Below are 15204 nucleotides of genomic sequence, written 5' to 3'. Positions count from 1 at the left end.
CGCAGTGACAGCCTTTTAACGAGCTCTTACCTAATCACAGGAAACAATGTTCATCCTGTTCTTTTTATTCCTTCTTTTCTCATTTCCTTTCATGCGTCTTTGGCTTTCATCTTCCCTGATCCCCGCTGATATCAGGCAGGCTTGACGCTCGGATGGAGAGAACGATGGGAGAGACACAAGTGCGGCTTGTCCCTAAATAAACCGCAATTCAAAAAAGTGACTTGGACACAGAAGAGAAGTTCAGCTCTATCTCCTCCCTCTCCCTCCTCCTCCTCCTTCTCTTCTTTCTCCTCCTCCTCCCCGCTTTTTTACATGTCCGATAGACAAATTGGATTAGCAGCTTTTGGATTAAATGGCAAAATGGTGGGATAAGAAATGAGATGAACGTGCTGTGATCACAGCTTTTTAATGTTTTTCTCTTTCTGTCTCATTCATTTCTCCTCCTGTCATCCACGCTCGCTTCTTCAAGGCACAAAGCGACGTCGTTTTTCCAGGAATGACAAATGTTAGATTTCTTCCTGATCAAGTTACTGTAATTCTTAGTAATTGTAGATACCTGCAGTTCATTGGTAGCTGAAGGTCTGCCCCCTAACTGGAAGATCAACGGTTTGACCCCTGCAATTAAGTAAATTGACAAAAAGCACTTATTATTTAAGTAGACTATTGAGTAAAAATAGCAAAGCATTGGCTTATTGAAGCTTCTGCAATTTTATATACTTATAAATTGAATATATCTTTGGACTGTTTATTGGACAAAATGAGCAATCTGCTAATGTGTTTTGGAGAAGTAGCATTAGATACAAACATTAAACAAACATATAATTAGTCATTAATTGCAGTCTTACCTTTTACAGTTAAATTTTCCCTCTTCTTCTGCAGCATCTCTTCAGGGCGTCTTAGGTAATGAAACAATCCACTGAAAATACAGTCAATTCAACATTTACTCACTAAAACACTCCTTGCATGCATTTAGGGAGACTAAGTATGGTAACATTACACACTTAATTAATAACCAGTGCAGGCCAGCAGCAGTTTGACCACCTCAGGGTGGGTTTCATTCTTCCTATCTACGTTGAATGGAACAGTGGCCAAGATAGATATCTTAATCTTATTTGCTCTCTCTGTCTTTTCTCCCAGCCTTTCATTCTCGCCGTTTCTTTCTGCATTTTCTCTCCCTCTGTCCTCTCATATGGATGCATACAAATACACGCTGACCCTTGATAACCAGCTTTTTTTTTTTTTTTTCATGCCTTTTGTAGAGAGAGTGAAACAAGAGAAGGAGACAGCCAATCAGATACAGGGGTATCTTGTTGTATCTCGTGTGTCTGTGTCTGTGCGTATGTGAGTTGATTGTATCTTGTGTTGCACCATCACAGACACACTGATAGCTAACACTAAACATGATATTAACGACGATAAAAATTTCCTGTAGGTAGGGAAGCCCTGTGTATCTCCATCAGGCATATTTCACTAATCCTTTGATGTCCTGATGAAACGTTGTACCGATGCCAAATTTATTGCTTCAGTCTCAGTAGATTCTGGCCTGTTTCTGCTCTGCCCTGCTCTGTGTTGAGCACACAGAGATGGCGTGTAAGGCAAGCAGCAAGACCCACAATGCAACCTGCCAAACTGCCAGATGCTTTGATCCAAGATGGCCCCCTGAGAGCCAGCATGGATCCACAATGTCTTAGGGCCAAGGCTGGATTCACAGACACAGTGTCAGAGCTGCTTGCCAGAGATATATACACCATTTGTTTTCATACAACAGAGCGTTGAGCTTTTTTTTTCTTTGTTGTTGTCACTCTTAACATTCGCCATTTGGTTTATGCATTAACCTAAACAGTACATCTTTTTCTGACATTTAAAACTAAAAGTAAGTTAAATAAGATTTAAGAGATGGTTTATGTATATTATAATTTGATATAATAGTGGCAGATTGGTTATGAAAACCTTAGTAGACAACAGAGTTGTAGCTCCTCTAATAAATCAAACATCCAGTAAATGGAACTCATACACACCTGCAGTGTGTCTCTTTAAGAGGCTGGAAGGATCTGGAGGTCAGAGTTCAATCCTGGAGAGGTAGAGTGAAGGGACGAAGATGCTGAGCAGCGTCCTGCGCCACTTGTTCTCCCTCCATCTCCTCCTCTCTTCCCCTTCTTTGAAATTGCTCACCTGTTTGCCCTTACTCCCTCCTGCACCCCCTCCCTATCCAGTCATCCTATTTCACTTCCAGTCCCCATTTTCCCCTCTGCCCGTCCCTCCATATCCCTCCTCATCCCTCGTTTTCTCCTTCCTTCTACTGTTCCTTCTTTTTTATTTCGTCCTTCCTGTTCTGCTGTTCTCCTCTGACCTCCCTGCCTTTCTTCCCCTCTCCTCCTTTCCTTTCTATCTTCCCTTCGCCTCCCCTGCCTCCTTTCATGAAATGCGGTTGGTGGTTGGCTGGTAGCTGCTGGCTGGCTAGCGGTGGGGGATATAGCTTTATAATCCCCCCTCACCTTCCAGCTCGCCTCACCACAATGTCACAGGAGCTTAATATTTGCCATTATTATTTGCTTGTTTTATTTGACTTCGAGGCAGCACAATGACCTGTCAGCGCCGGCTTTATCCCCCCTCCGAGTGTCGTCCGTTTCAAAGTTGACTACAGTAATCCACGAGCCCCCGATTCGGCTAAATCCTGAAGCTTTCTTTCATTTGCTCATTCTTTTTTTTCCATCTCTCCCCCCTCCTCCTCACTCCACCCTCCTAAATGAAATTACATACATCTGCTGGCTCAGAGTATCACAAATGTCCACACACTCACCGGTGTCCACACACATCTCTCCGCTGCCTTTTGTCGTCAGTGACGCAGCGGCCCAATACTCCTCTCCTCATTCTTGAATGGTGGTGGTGGTGGGGGGTGTTTTACAGACACATTTCTCTTTGATTCTCTCATCCTAAGCAGCTGAATGCATCAATTTTGAATCAAGTCAGAGTTTATATTGTGATCAAAGTATTTGGATAACACTCTTGTACTGATGCTCGCAATAAAAGCATCAGTCTAATAAGCTAAAAACACAACCTCACTGATTTTGTGTTTAACAAAATGAATAAGGGCAGCATAACAGTGCTTCTCATATTATTTTGAGGACCCCTAATTAATAAATAACTGAAATCTCTGCTTAGTGTTAATTCTGTTATGATGCCTGTCGTTGCTTTGCAGCTATTAAACCTTCCTCCTGAGAAAAGGAAGAAAAACAACCAGAGATAATAACCTAAGCTCTAAGACGATCTTTCATCTGGCATCCTCCGTTTTTATCCATTTGTTCTCCTCACAGACGTACTAAATGTCAGATTAATGCTGTTGTCACCGTTAACTGGCCTCCAGTGCCACAAGCCTTATTTTCCATTTCGAGACAAAACATTTTACTGACCACACAGCACAGTCCCAACAAATAAAGTTTATTTAAATTTATAATATATATGAGGTCCTACATCTTTTCTGCTATGTGTAAATAAATGAAATGGCCCAAATTTATTTCAACATAAATTTGACCTAAATTAATTTATAATATGTAATAATATAAAACCATCCTTTTTGTCTGTATTAAATGTACCTGATGGAACAAAAAAAAAAGACTAATGTTGTTGTTTGTTGTTGTTATGTGGCCAGCATTTGAAGGCTTCTCTTCATTGTGCTTTGTTCGTATCACTTGTTCGCATCCCATTGTACCTAAGTAAGTTACAGCATAGAGCTTTAGCCCCAGGCGAGGATGACGCTTGCATTAGCCATGCATCTGAGCCTTGCTAGCTCCCTGTAGGATGGTCAGGTAATACATTAATCGTCAGTCAGCGTGTCCCCGAGGCATGTTTTTTCTTTTTCCGAAGGCCTACTGAGTGATTGGTGGGATATGTATTGCCCTACAGTGATGGGCTCTACTCTGTGAAGGCACTCGACTGTAATCGCTGAGTTAATCCCGCCCCGGTTGAAGCTGTATTGACGTTTTGAAGACACAGTGTGGAGTATGTGAATGTTTACACAAGCAGGAAGTGTACATACATACACACATAAATATCAGGTGGTCATACTGGCTTCACAGAAGCTGAGTAATTTATCTACATCATCTCTTTTATGTATGGTTGTTTAGATTATTATAGCACAGTCGAACATTTATCTGTCAATTGATGTGGATATGATCTGAAAACCATCTTATAGTTCGAGCAATGAATAACATGACAAACAACGATTCAAACTTTTGAAATAGTCTGTTTATTATTTACTTTGTTTGTGTGGACTCTCTAGGCAACAACAAGGAAGAGGAGGAAGCCATGATGCAGGAGTGGTTCATGTTGGTCAACAAGAAGAACGCCCTCATCAGAAGACAGAACCAGCTCTCTCTGCTGTATGTATCTTGCTTCCTTTTTGTTTTTCTCTATTTTTTTTTTGCACTGAGAAGCGTTAAAACCTGGAAACATTACTCTCCTATTAAAGTATTAGATCAAGATCATTGAAGCTGCACAGCGTGGCAGTGTACTCACCACTCCATTCACCCCCTCTGTCTATCCACTCATTGATTTACATGTGGACGGGATATGAAATCAATAGAAATGTGACGATCATCACTCTATCGCTAGTCTCTTTGTATGTGGTCAGCTGCGACAGGTGGAAACACACACTCACACACACAAACACACACACTCACACACACACACAGGCTGCCTTTTTTCTTCATTTGCCGCTGTTAGGATTTCAAAGTGTGCAAGTGAAGGAGAGATTGAAGTATTCATAATCACATTATATCATAGCAAAGGGGAGGCTTTGAAAGTGGCCAATTGACAGAAGGGCTGATTATTAGGCCTTTCTGTTCTCTCTTTGTGGAGGCAAAGAGGAAAGCCGCCTGTGAAGGACAAATTCTATTAGGGACCGAATTACCTCATTTTTTAATATGGCTGAAAGAGGAAAGAATTCAATTTGTGCTGCATACACACACACACACACACACACACACACACACACACACACACACACAGAAACCATACGCACATGCACGGCCACACACATTCATGGCATATTCATATATGCACATTTGTTTTTTCTCTTTTCCCGTCATTCATCCTTTCCCCACCTTTCTTCTCTTCTTATATTCCCTTTTCTTTCACCACACACATTCACCCCGGGTCGTGTGAGCGCAGTATGTGTATCAGTTATGTGCAGTAGATTAATGTGAACCCGGAGAAGGTCCAGGAGAGTAGCTGAATCAATGTTTATTGCAGGTTTCTTTAAGTGCTTAATGATTTAGTCATTAACATATTGATGAACTTCGTTGTGTGTGTGTGTATGTGTGTGTGCGTGTGTGTGTGTGTGTGTGTGTGTGTGTGTGTGTGTGTGTGTGTGTGTGTTTTTCACTCTCTCTCTCTAACTTGCCACAGGGAGAAAGAGCACGATCTGGAGAGACGCTTCGAACTGCTGAACAGAGAGCTGAGAGCCATGCTGGCCATCGAGGGTAAGTCATTAGATTAACTTACATCCAAACAGTTCCACTTAAAATAACCAGGTGTCACTGCTGAGTTGGATGCTACTGATACAGGGAAGCAACATAACAACGACGTCTGCAAAGAAATCCATTTCTTGTCCAGTTGGAGATCATTGTACTCTCCCTGTAGCTGACTTATTCCCAAATCCTCCCAACTAGTGTCACTAAATGTCACTTTTTAGCAGTAAAACATCTGGTAACGTTTAGTTTACTAGAGATGTTTCCATTTCCTGACAACACAGCAAAGACTAAAGCTACTGTCTGAAGTGTTAAGGTCCAGTAAAGCGATTAATCTTTCTCCACATGTATTGTTTTGTTTTTCACGAGTCCTTCGTGCATCTTGTCCAGCTGTTGACCAGCCTTCATCAGGAGCCTAAAGCAGGATGATTTTGATTCTCCATCTGCTTTTCGATGAGGATTAAGATGCAAGCTAGCGAGGGATTTCACTCCCTGATACTTGATCAATGCTATCTGTTTCCTAGCTAGCCCTGACTAGCCAATGCCTGATTTGAAATCTAGCCGCAGCCACATTGAAAGACCTCTTGCGAGGTTAAAAAAAACACGTTATTGAAAGCTTGTTAACTATACCGGAGCCAGAAAGGCAGCCATTGTGTTGTATCAAAGTTGTCAGGGGTCCAGAGAAGTTTAATCCCCTTCAACTGTGTCCTCTTTGGCAAAATGAACCTTTTGCCAATCAATGCTAATTGATTTTGCCATTCGACATTGACCACCACCACCCCTTTCCCCAGCCCCCGCTTCTCCACACAGCCTTCGGACACCCATTGTAATTTCACCGGGCACCTGATAAGCTACCTGGTCCATAATAAATCAATTGTAATTAGCAAGAAAGGAGGTGGACCAGGCAGGCGGGGGTTGAAGGGGGAACAGATATGCGTATCCAAGCAGGAGCAGATGGTGCCACGCTGCCTGCGTCCAGGTTGATTTCCTCTGTCTTCACCCGGCCATTTTATTTATTTTTATTTATCGAGCTGCTGAATGTCCGCAGCTCGAGTCAAATGGGAGGATGTCACTTTTTCTGGTTCATGTGTTCCAGTGTGTGTTCATTTTGTGTTTAGCGTATTGAGCTGAAGTCTACAGTACTTCTGTCTTTTTGTTTTGGTGTGTGTTGGCACCTGTGTGCGTGCGTGTCTCTGGGCTTTCCAGTTCTTCTGTGAGCACGTATTTCTTTATATATCGTGTGCATATCGTGTCTGCATGCTCGCCTGTGTGTGGATGTGAGAGAGCAGAGATAGTGTGAGGTGAGGTGGAGAGGTGGTGTGTGTCGTGTCACCTCGCTCCTCTCTGCCTTCATGTGGACTTGTTGGATTTGCAGCTGACTAACTTATCAGCCGGCCTTATTTTCCTCCCTAAGGGAGGCACTTAACATTCACAGGCTCTACCTTTCTGTAGCAGCCACAGATAGTTCTGAGCTGCTGGGAAAAGATTTGTGTGTGTGTGTGAGAGAGAGAGAAAATTCTGTTGCTTTCTGTTTTTTCTGCATCTGTGTGTTTACGTCTCACAGGTGTGTGTGTGTGAGTGCGTGAGAGAGTCTCCTCTGCTCTTATTTGGTGCTTGGGCAGGTCCATTGAGCAATGGTCGGGCGTGCGAGTAATTGCTGATTTGGTTGGCCAGTCGATGACAGAGCGAGAGAGAGAGAGAGATGCACCGAGAGCAGAGAGGAAAAAAAACACACATCGCTCAGATACACCTGCCTTGACACAGACACACACACCCTGCTGAGAAAAATATATACCTGTGCAATGATACACACCATTCTCCCCCTCTATCTGTTCCTGTTCTGGCCTGTAAGGCCACATACTGAACCATGGCTTCATCACATAGTCTGTGCAGGTATATGTGCTACACCTGTCTATGTCCGGTGGTATAAAAAGTTACTGGATTTTGCATAAATAATGACAACGATGAACTGTGACATAAAAAAAAAACAACTTTAATTCAAAGTTATGTGTAGTAGAAAAGATGGCAGACTAGCAGAGATCACACACATGTACAGAGAAAAAGTGATGATCATTCTTAACCTTGTTGTTTTATAATGAAGGAACAGGTCAACAAGTGCAGCACTGTGGCTCCAATAAGATAAACCAGGTTCTGCAGCTAGAAACATGAACATAATTAAAGTTGATTTCTGAAAACGACCACCGTCCTGATCACGATGCAGTGAGGCTGATGTTTCTCCAGCGTTGTGATGCTTAAAACCCCACGTGCTCCTCAGCGGACACTTCAAACAGCATGACGTGGAAACAGCTGGATTAGATGTGCAGCTGTTGTAGTATGGCTGTCAGGCCAGAGCTATTGCTTATGAGCATGATCCGTGATAACCACCTCCTTGTAACTTCTTGGTGTGATGCCAGGCGGGAAAATGCCATCTGTATGCCACACTCTCATCTCCCTGCCATAAAACTGATCCACTATGCCCTCTTTATCTGCTTACCAATTCACACCTATGTATGCACACACAAAACTGTGTCTTGGCTCCCTTCAAGTACTGTGCGTGTGTGTGCGTGTGTGTGTGTGCATGTTTTAAAGTGGACGCCCTCTCGCCATCTAAAAGGGATTTATGCATAACCGGGTCCCAGAGTTTTTCCTGTTACGGTTTGATATGATAAGCTTTTTTATATGTTTAAAATCAATATGTAATCCTATGCAGGAGCTTATCCCTCTCCACACCTCCGACACACACACACACACACTTACTTCCCATTTGTAAATCTATTTGGGCTTTGTAACACATCGGGGCGGTGCGCTACAGACCTGATTGATTAGGTGCACCGTGGAATCCCATCACATGGGCGGCTTTTGATGATGTTGCCAACTCTTTTAGGGTTGCTAGTTGACTGGAACCACCGATAACAAGTAGCTTCGTTCCACAAGTTGTCAGACTTCAGTTTTGGGGAATTAGTGCTGTTTGCAACAAGAGTGTTTGAGCTAGTTTTAAACTGTTCTCTATTCAGGTTTCTCAAAAACCGAAGACAAACACTGTCCTTAATTGGTTAAAGTGAACAAAGTATTCTCCTGACGTCATCTCCAGCAGTTGTTAGTGTAGCTAACATGATATTATATGCTGGTTACTGGAACATATGTCTCAACAGATGCTGAAATTGTGCATTTTTTGTTTATGTTCATGCTTCAGTTTCAGGCTGGTCGACCATCTGATATTTTTCAAAGTTAGTACTGAAGGTTCTTCTTCTCAAACACTGACTTTTAACGATGAGTCACGAGGATGAACGTCCAACATACCAGCAGTTCGACTCTTTCTTAGAGCATAATGTAATCATTCATAGCATAAATGATTCACGTTCGATTGGTCCATTATTAAAAAGGCTTTAGAACTTTTCTAAAACAGATGGTGATTTAGTTTTGTAGCTATTTGTTGGCCGCAGATTCGTCAGTAATTCTAGCAGCAGGACGGTTAAAAGTGCACATGCTCATCTTAATAACTTAATTACTTTAATGGTTTTTGGACAAAATTAAGTTTTGTGATCCACAGATAAATTATTAAATCTTTATTTTACCAGGAGAACTTCAGTGAAGTTGAGGATCTTTTTGTCAACAGAGGTCACGTCAGCCTAAAATATAATACGCAGGATCCATCACAACCTTTAGTTAATTTATTAATAGTAGTTAATAATAAATAATAAAAAGAAAAATATAGAATCCTAGAATATACTCAAGCTAATTTTAAACAGGCCGCTGCTGTCTGTTTGTTTTCACGGCACCAGATTTGTTCTTTAAATGTTCGAGGAACAATCCACTGTTCAGTACCTGGTTGTATTTTTAAATTCTCTTTCCTGAGCTGTTTTCCTCGTTGGCGGCACTTTAATGTCTCTTTAAACATTATTTAAACATTATTAACATATGCATGAGATTTAATCTCCACACATTTTCTCCTCTCGCCTGTTGACTTTCTTCTGTGCTGACATGTTTTTACACCAGGAGAACAGGTAAAGAGGAGACAAGAGTCCTAAACGTCCAAAGACTCTGGAGAACTTATGAAACTGTGCGTCGGATCACGTCTCGACATGACGGAGACACCCAGACGCATGTAGGACGGCATCTCCTCGCTTTGAGAGAACGAGGCTTTGGACCAGTTTGCTCTCTTGAATAAATTTAGCGTCGGAGGGAGCGGGCGGGGAGGGGCTTCATGGGGATTTGAACCCGTGCATTCTTGTGTGCCTTGTGCAGACTCACATGGTTACCGTTGGCGTGCACGGCCGGGGTTATCTGAATACGCACCCACCATGTGAGTTGTACACACTCCTCTGAGTCTTTAACCTCTCTCTCTCTCTCCCTCTCTCTCTCTGTATTATGGGGGAGGCGGGGTTTACATGGAGGGGGGGTTCTGAGTGGCTGCAGGGTGTTTTGTTTGTTCCTGGGTGTCTGGTTACCCAGCCTGCCCTGCTCTGGTGTTGCCTGGTCACGTCTCTCATCGGCTCTCTTTATTGTTTACCTTCCTAATGAGGGGGGCGGGACTCTGTGACATGTGATTGACAGCAATGTGCTTTCCCCTCCATAACCCCCCCTCCCCAACCACCACCGTCCCCTCCAAACACCGATCCCCCACTCCTCCCTCCTCAGGTCAACCAGGACTTTGGCTTTTTGGCTGATTTGTGCTCTGAAGGAGAAGGAGGAACTTTTTTTTTTTTAACGCACCTCTTTGTGTTTTTGTGGGAAGTTTTTTTTTCCCCTTCCTCCTGAACCCTCCTCTTGTGGGCCGGCCTTGTTGAGAGAGGATTGTGGGAGAGTGGCGGAGTTATGGTGGATATGGATACACACACATTCCTGTCTCACAATTATCCAAAGATGATGACTCACTTGATGACTCACTCGCTTTTCTCGCTCCGTCTTGATTTCTCAGTTTCCTAAAACACCTCTCGTTAAGAAACGGAAAACGCTCCTCACACACAGGTTTTACAGTCTTTGAGGATTTGTCGACTTCCCCACAAAGCCAGAGGAGAGTAAATTTGCTTTCCTGAGGGAAATAATACAAAAAAATAAAAGAACGAGCAAGGGGGGGAGAGAAAGGAAGACGGGGAACGTGGAGAGCCAAATATTGGGACTGTGTTCATTTCGCTCTGTGGTCGACTTCAAAGGGACGAACGGGGCCAATGAAGAGAGCGCAGACCTTTCAGGACAAACACACAGGGCCCAGCGTGACACACACACACACCTCGACTGCCGCAATTTGACTCAATGAAGTGGGGGGGGGGAATATTTATTTTTAATAAAGCCACACTTATTTTGGGACTGACATTTTACATCATCCCTTTTATTCTCAAATCAATAGACGGTTAAATATTGATAGAGGGGTGAAGTTGCCTACGCGCCGCAGAAGTTGCACACGGTGTTTGAATTCTCTCTGGGACGGAGCAGGTTTTTATTTTTTTATGACACGATGGTGTGTTTTTTTAAGGGGGGGGACACGTTCTCACACTTAGCTGAGGAGCAGCTGGAGGTTTCAGATTTACTCGAGTGTTTTTTTTTAATTTAATTTAATGTATTTTATATAAAGCACAAAACAATGTTAAAAAAACAACTTGTGTTAATGAGATTATTGTTTAAGCACAGTTTGGTGTTGGGGGGTGAGAAGGAGGAGTGCTGCTGGTGTTGGGTGATTGTGGAGCCACGGGCACCAGGCGGATATTTGAGCTCCAGGGGGAGCGAGTGCTCTCCTGTGAGCAGCCCCCCTCCTCCAGAGAGAGGCTGTGGGGATTTGGATCGGGGTCCCACCTGGACCCTGTGGGGCCCCTTCCTGCAAAGACCCTGGAGAACTGAGAGAGGAGGCTCAGAGGGGTTCACCTACTTTGTTTGTTTGTTTGTTTGTTTGGATCTGACATGTTTGTGTTTATTGTGAAAGATTCTGGAGACAAAACTAAAATAGAAATTAATAGAAAATCTACATTTAATAGAACATGGACGGAAAAATAGGATTTTTAATAAGAAATATTCTTTATTTGATCAAAAATCAAGTCATTTGTTACCTGCTGTAGGAATTCCCTTAAAGTTCTGGATCCTTTGTTCCTAAAATCCTTTTTAAACATACAAACAAATATAATTATGTTGAATTTAGACTTTAAGTCCCTGTGGGAGAGGGATTCTCCGTGTGCATCATGAGGCTGCACATCGACATGACAATGTCCTTCACGTGTGTTTTCTTAGATCAACCCATCACACACACAGTCAGTGTTTACTTGTCACATGTACACACTGGTCCACACATGGGACTCGTCTCCACCTCTACACAATCCAGCAGGTTAATGCGAAGATAAACTTTTACCAATGTGACCGTCCACCGAAGGTTGTGGAGCGTGCAACCAGAGCTCTGTAGTCCTCAGGAGGATCTGATAATGTGTCTCAGTTACCTGATAAAGTGCTGTGTGAAACAAGTCAAGTCTGTTCAGGAGAAGCCTTTTTATTCCAGGAGGATCCGAGGGAACTCGGCATTATGCACAAATGTGTCTCGAATTGTCTTCAAGTGCACATTGGGTGGTTTTAACATCACAGGGCGAAAAATAAAACCTTTCCTCCATGAGTCGGTGTTAATGAGTAAAGATCGTTCTCCGCGTCCTCTGGTGTGAACGAGTTTGTTCCTCTGGTGTCGTTGCAGACTGGCAGAAGACCGAGGCCCAGAAGAGACGAGAGCAGCTGCTGCTGGATGAACTGGTCATACTGGTCAACAAACGAGACGCGCTGGTCAGAGACCTGGACGCCCAGGAGAAACAGTAAGTTATCGACAGTCCTCACACAACAAGCAGAAATACAGAACAACACTTCAACACCACAGAGTTCTGGGAGTCGGCGCCAGCAGCCTATCTTTACATTTCCAGAGGTCCCTCAGAAACCGTAGACGTTGTGAAAACACGTTGGGGGGGCATGTTGCGTTTCAGCCAGCCTGCAGCCGCACACCTGCATGTGCGGGATCCCGTCCAGGTTGGCGACGCCGTCCGCTGACGGGGTGCCAGGCAGGTGAAAGGCCAGAGCTCGGGCCCTGGCACCAGGCCACTCTACAGGTGGCACAGACCGTGTTACCTGTGTGCATGTGTGTACCCTCACCCCCTCCTCCACCTCCACCTCTTCCCCGCTTCACCCTCTGACCTTTTGACCTTTGCCCTCTGCAGGGCCGAGGAGGAGGACGAGCACCTGGAGCGGACGCTGGAGCAGAACAAAGGCAAGATGGCCAAGAAGGAGGAAAAGTGCGTCCTCCAGTGATCGTGACCCCGGAAAAACTCAACCAACAAATGTAGCCGATAAAAGAAATGTAATGTTCAAACTGAGATGATGATTGGAGAACGTCAGATGTTGAAATCCTGATCTGTTGTTGTCTCGGTCCAATTATCTGCACAGACTCTGCAGGACCAAGAGGCCCGTGATGCCTTCACACCGACTTTATACTGACTCAAACTGTCCCACGCGTATAACCAGTAGTTTTTTTATTGTAGTTCTCGTTTCCTTCACCAAGAGCGGTACTTGTATGTAACATATAAATATGTAAGAGACGGGAGCAGCCGAGACCCTTCAGTCAGACGGTGTGATCTTTGTATGTAATGATGCAGCAGCACAGCCTCGTCTGTGCAAACGTGCGGACCGGTGGGTTTGAGGTACAGCACAACTGGGTTCAAAGGGGCGTTTTTAGTTTAGTTTAGTTTTTTCTCGTCATGTTAAGTTGAGGAAACGTCAGTTTAATATCAGTCTTTTCAAGCTACTTCATTACTTGACTGTGTACGTTTTAATTAATTCACTTTAAAGTTTTTACTTGTAAAATATCTTAAAAGAGGCGAAGAGGAGCGGGGGGGCGGTTGTAACCGTTCATAAATCTTAACTTTCCTATTGCTTTTTTATTGTCTTGGCTTGAAGCAGTTTACCAAAAGAAATATCATGTTTAAAAAAAAAACTCATGTTGTATATTTTCCTCTATAGCTTCCAAAATCCTGTTTTGTTTTTTCCAGAACTCATGCAGATAGAAACAAACATATATATATTATTTATTGCCTTTTGTCCTATAAGCTGCTTGTAAGTGATCTACTATCACATTTCATGTGTATTTTGCTCAGTAACGTTTTTGGTTTTTTATTTATTGTATTCTGAAGAAGAGAAATATGCTTCCACATGCATCCATTAGAGCTCCACATCTGGTGCAGTTGTTCTTAACGTGTGGACATTTATCTGTTTATTTATTCCAGTGTCATAACCCAAGTCTTCAGTAATAAAGTCTTTATGATTTCATACTCCACAAAGCAGCGAGTGGCGCATTTTTAACCGTCTGTGGTGAAACGCAGGAATTTAAAGGAGTATTTTTAAAATTAAAAACCCGGTTTTACTGTTTAATTGTTAAAACGTTTAAATCCTGGATTTTAAGGTGTTTTTTATTATTATTTTCAGTTTTATAATTACACACACGCTCCTAAAACTTGTAATTCCATTACTTTCCAATCCAGAGGATCCAAATCACATTCCTGATTTTCTTTTTCCCCCTTTTTCTTTTCATGTAACATAAAGTTATTGAAATGCATGCAGCGCTGCACATAAGTGGCCCCTATCACTGCTTTCACCAGCGAGCGTTGCGTTTAGCAATGCTGATTATTCGGCGCTCTGTTCAATTCCCCTGCGACTTGTGCGTGTTTATAAATTAAAATTGGCGTTCGGGTTTTTGTTTGAGGTCGGTGCCGAGCAGGTTTCTCCGAGGAAGATTAGAGAAATCACTTTGTACCGAGCAGATGTTTTTTTTTTTTCTTTCTTTCTTTCTCTGGGCCGCTTCTGTGCGCGCCGGAGACGTGGGCAGAGCTGGAGAAGCTCGATCCCCCGCAGCCAGGGATGGAGAGGATGAGGATGGAGCGGGAAATAAAAAGTGGAAGAATTAGGGGGGAAGTGCCTGTTTTAATTTTCATATTTAAAAAAAAATTTAGATAATTAGATGGAGGTAAAATGTGCACCAGTCGTGTGACGCACCGGCTGAAACAAACAGCGCAGAGGGTTCGTGCAGAAAATGACAGCAGCAGCAGCAGAGTGGCTGTGGTTTAACCCTCCACTCCATCCCTGCAGGCAGCCTCCCGTCCCCGATTCAAGAAGGGAAATAGGTTGTGACAGCAGACATCCTCCTCGGCCTTTCTCATACTTTAAAAATTAATTTACTCGTTCGTTTCTTCTCAGCTTGGCACCGACTCTACGTGCGCGTTACGCAATTTACGTCCCCGGAGGCGCTTTGTTTTAGCGCGTTTATCACGGGTGGATGTGATCTGTGGAATAAAGCAAAGAGTCGAAACCTTTTTCTCGTGGCTGCGAGTGTGTGTTAGAAATTATCCACAGCACCTGTGACTCGTGTGGATTGAAACGTTTCATAAAAACAGTTTAAATCTCGTCTGAGTCCGAAGTGTTGATGCGTAAAACTCAACTTTTATCCCTGAATTTGACAAAACTTTTGGTGTTTGTTGTTAACACCTGTTTAATTCCCCTGATCTTAAATTAATTCATCTTCAGTGATGAAAACTCCTAAAATAAATCATCCACATAAGGAAATTAACAATTACATTTGTAGTGTTAGTAAAGGATAAAATGGAGTGGATGCCGTCTTACCTCTTTACCTCTGCAGCGTCACTCGGCGTCTTTAAAGCTCCTGTTAAAGCAGAAGACTGAAAAACATTCAGTCACTTTCCTGTTTTCAGTGAATAAGAGCGACGCG

The 15204-nt window shown here is 43.2% G+C and overlaps 1 protein-coding gene across 3 annotated transcripts in view; it reads left to right on the top strand.

Moving 5' to 3' along the window:
- The window catches only part of ehbp1 (EH domain binding protein 1), a 117244-nt gene extending 103491 nt beyond the window's left edge, over positions 1 to 13753 (top strand). For all 3 annotated transcript variants that reach the window (XM_026354680.1, XM_026354679.1, XM_026354681.1), the window contains 4 exons: positions 4280 to 4379; positions 5407 to 5480; positions 12136 to 12250; positions 12647 to 13753. In XM_026354680.1, coding sequence (XP_026210465.1) covers positions 4280 to 4379; positions 5407 to 5480; positions 12136 to 12250; positions 12647 to 12737 — 380 coding nt within the window. In that variant the 3' untranslated portion in view covers positions 12738 to 13753. The remainder of the gene's footprint in view (positions 1 to 4279; positions 4380 to 5406; positions 5481 to 12135; positions 12251 to 12646) is intronic.
- The last annotated feature ends 1451 nt before the right edge of the window (positions 13754 to 15204 follow it).

Source organism: Anabas testudineus, chromosome 15, assembly GCF_900324465.2.
Source record: "Anabas testudineus chromosome 15, fAnaTes1.2, whole genome shotgun sequence".
NCBI classification, from domain to species: Eukaryota; Metazoa; Chordata; class Actinopteri; order Anabantiformes; family Anabantidae; genus Anabas; species Anabas testudineus.
This window is presented reverse-complemented; position numbering and strand designations above follow the sequence as displayed.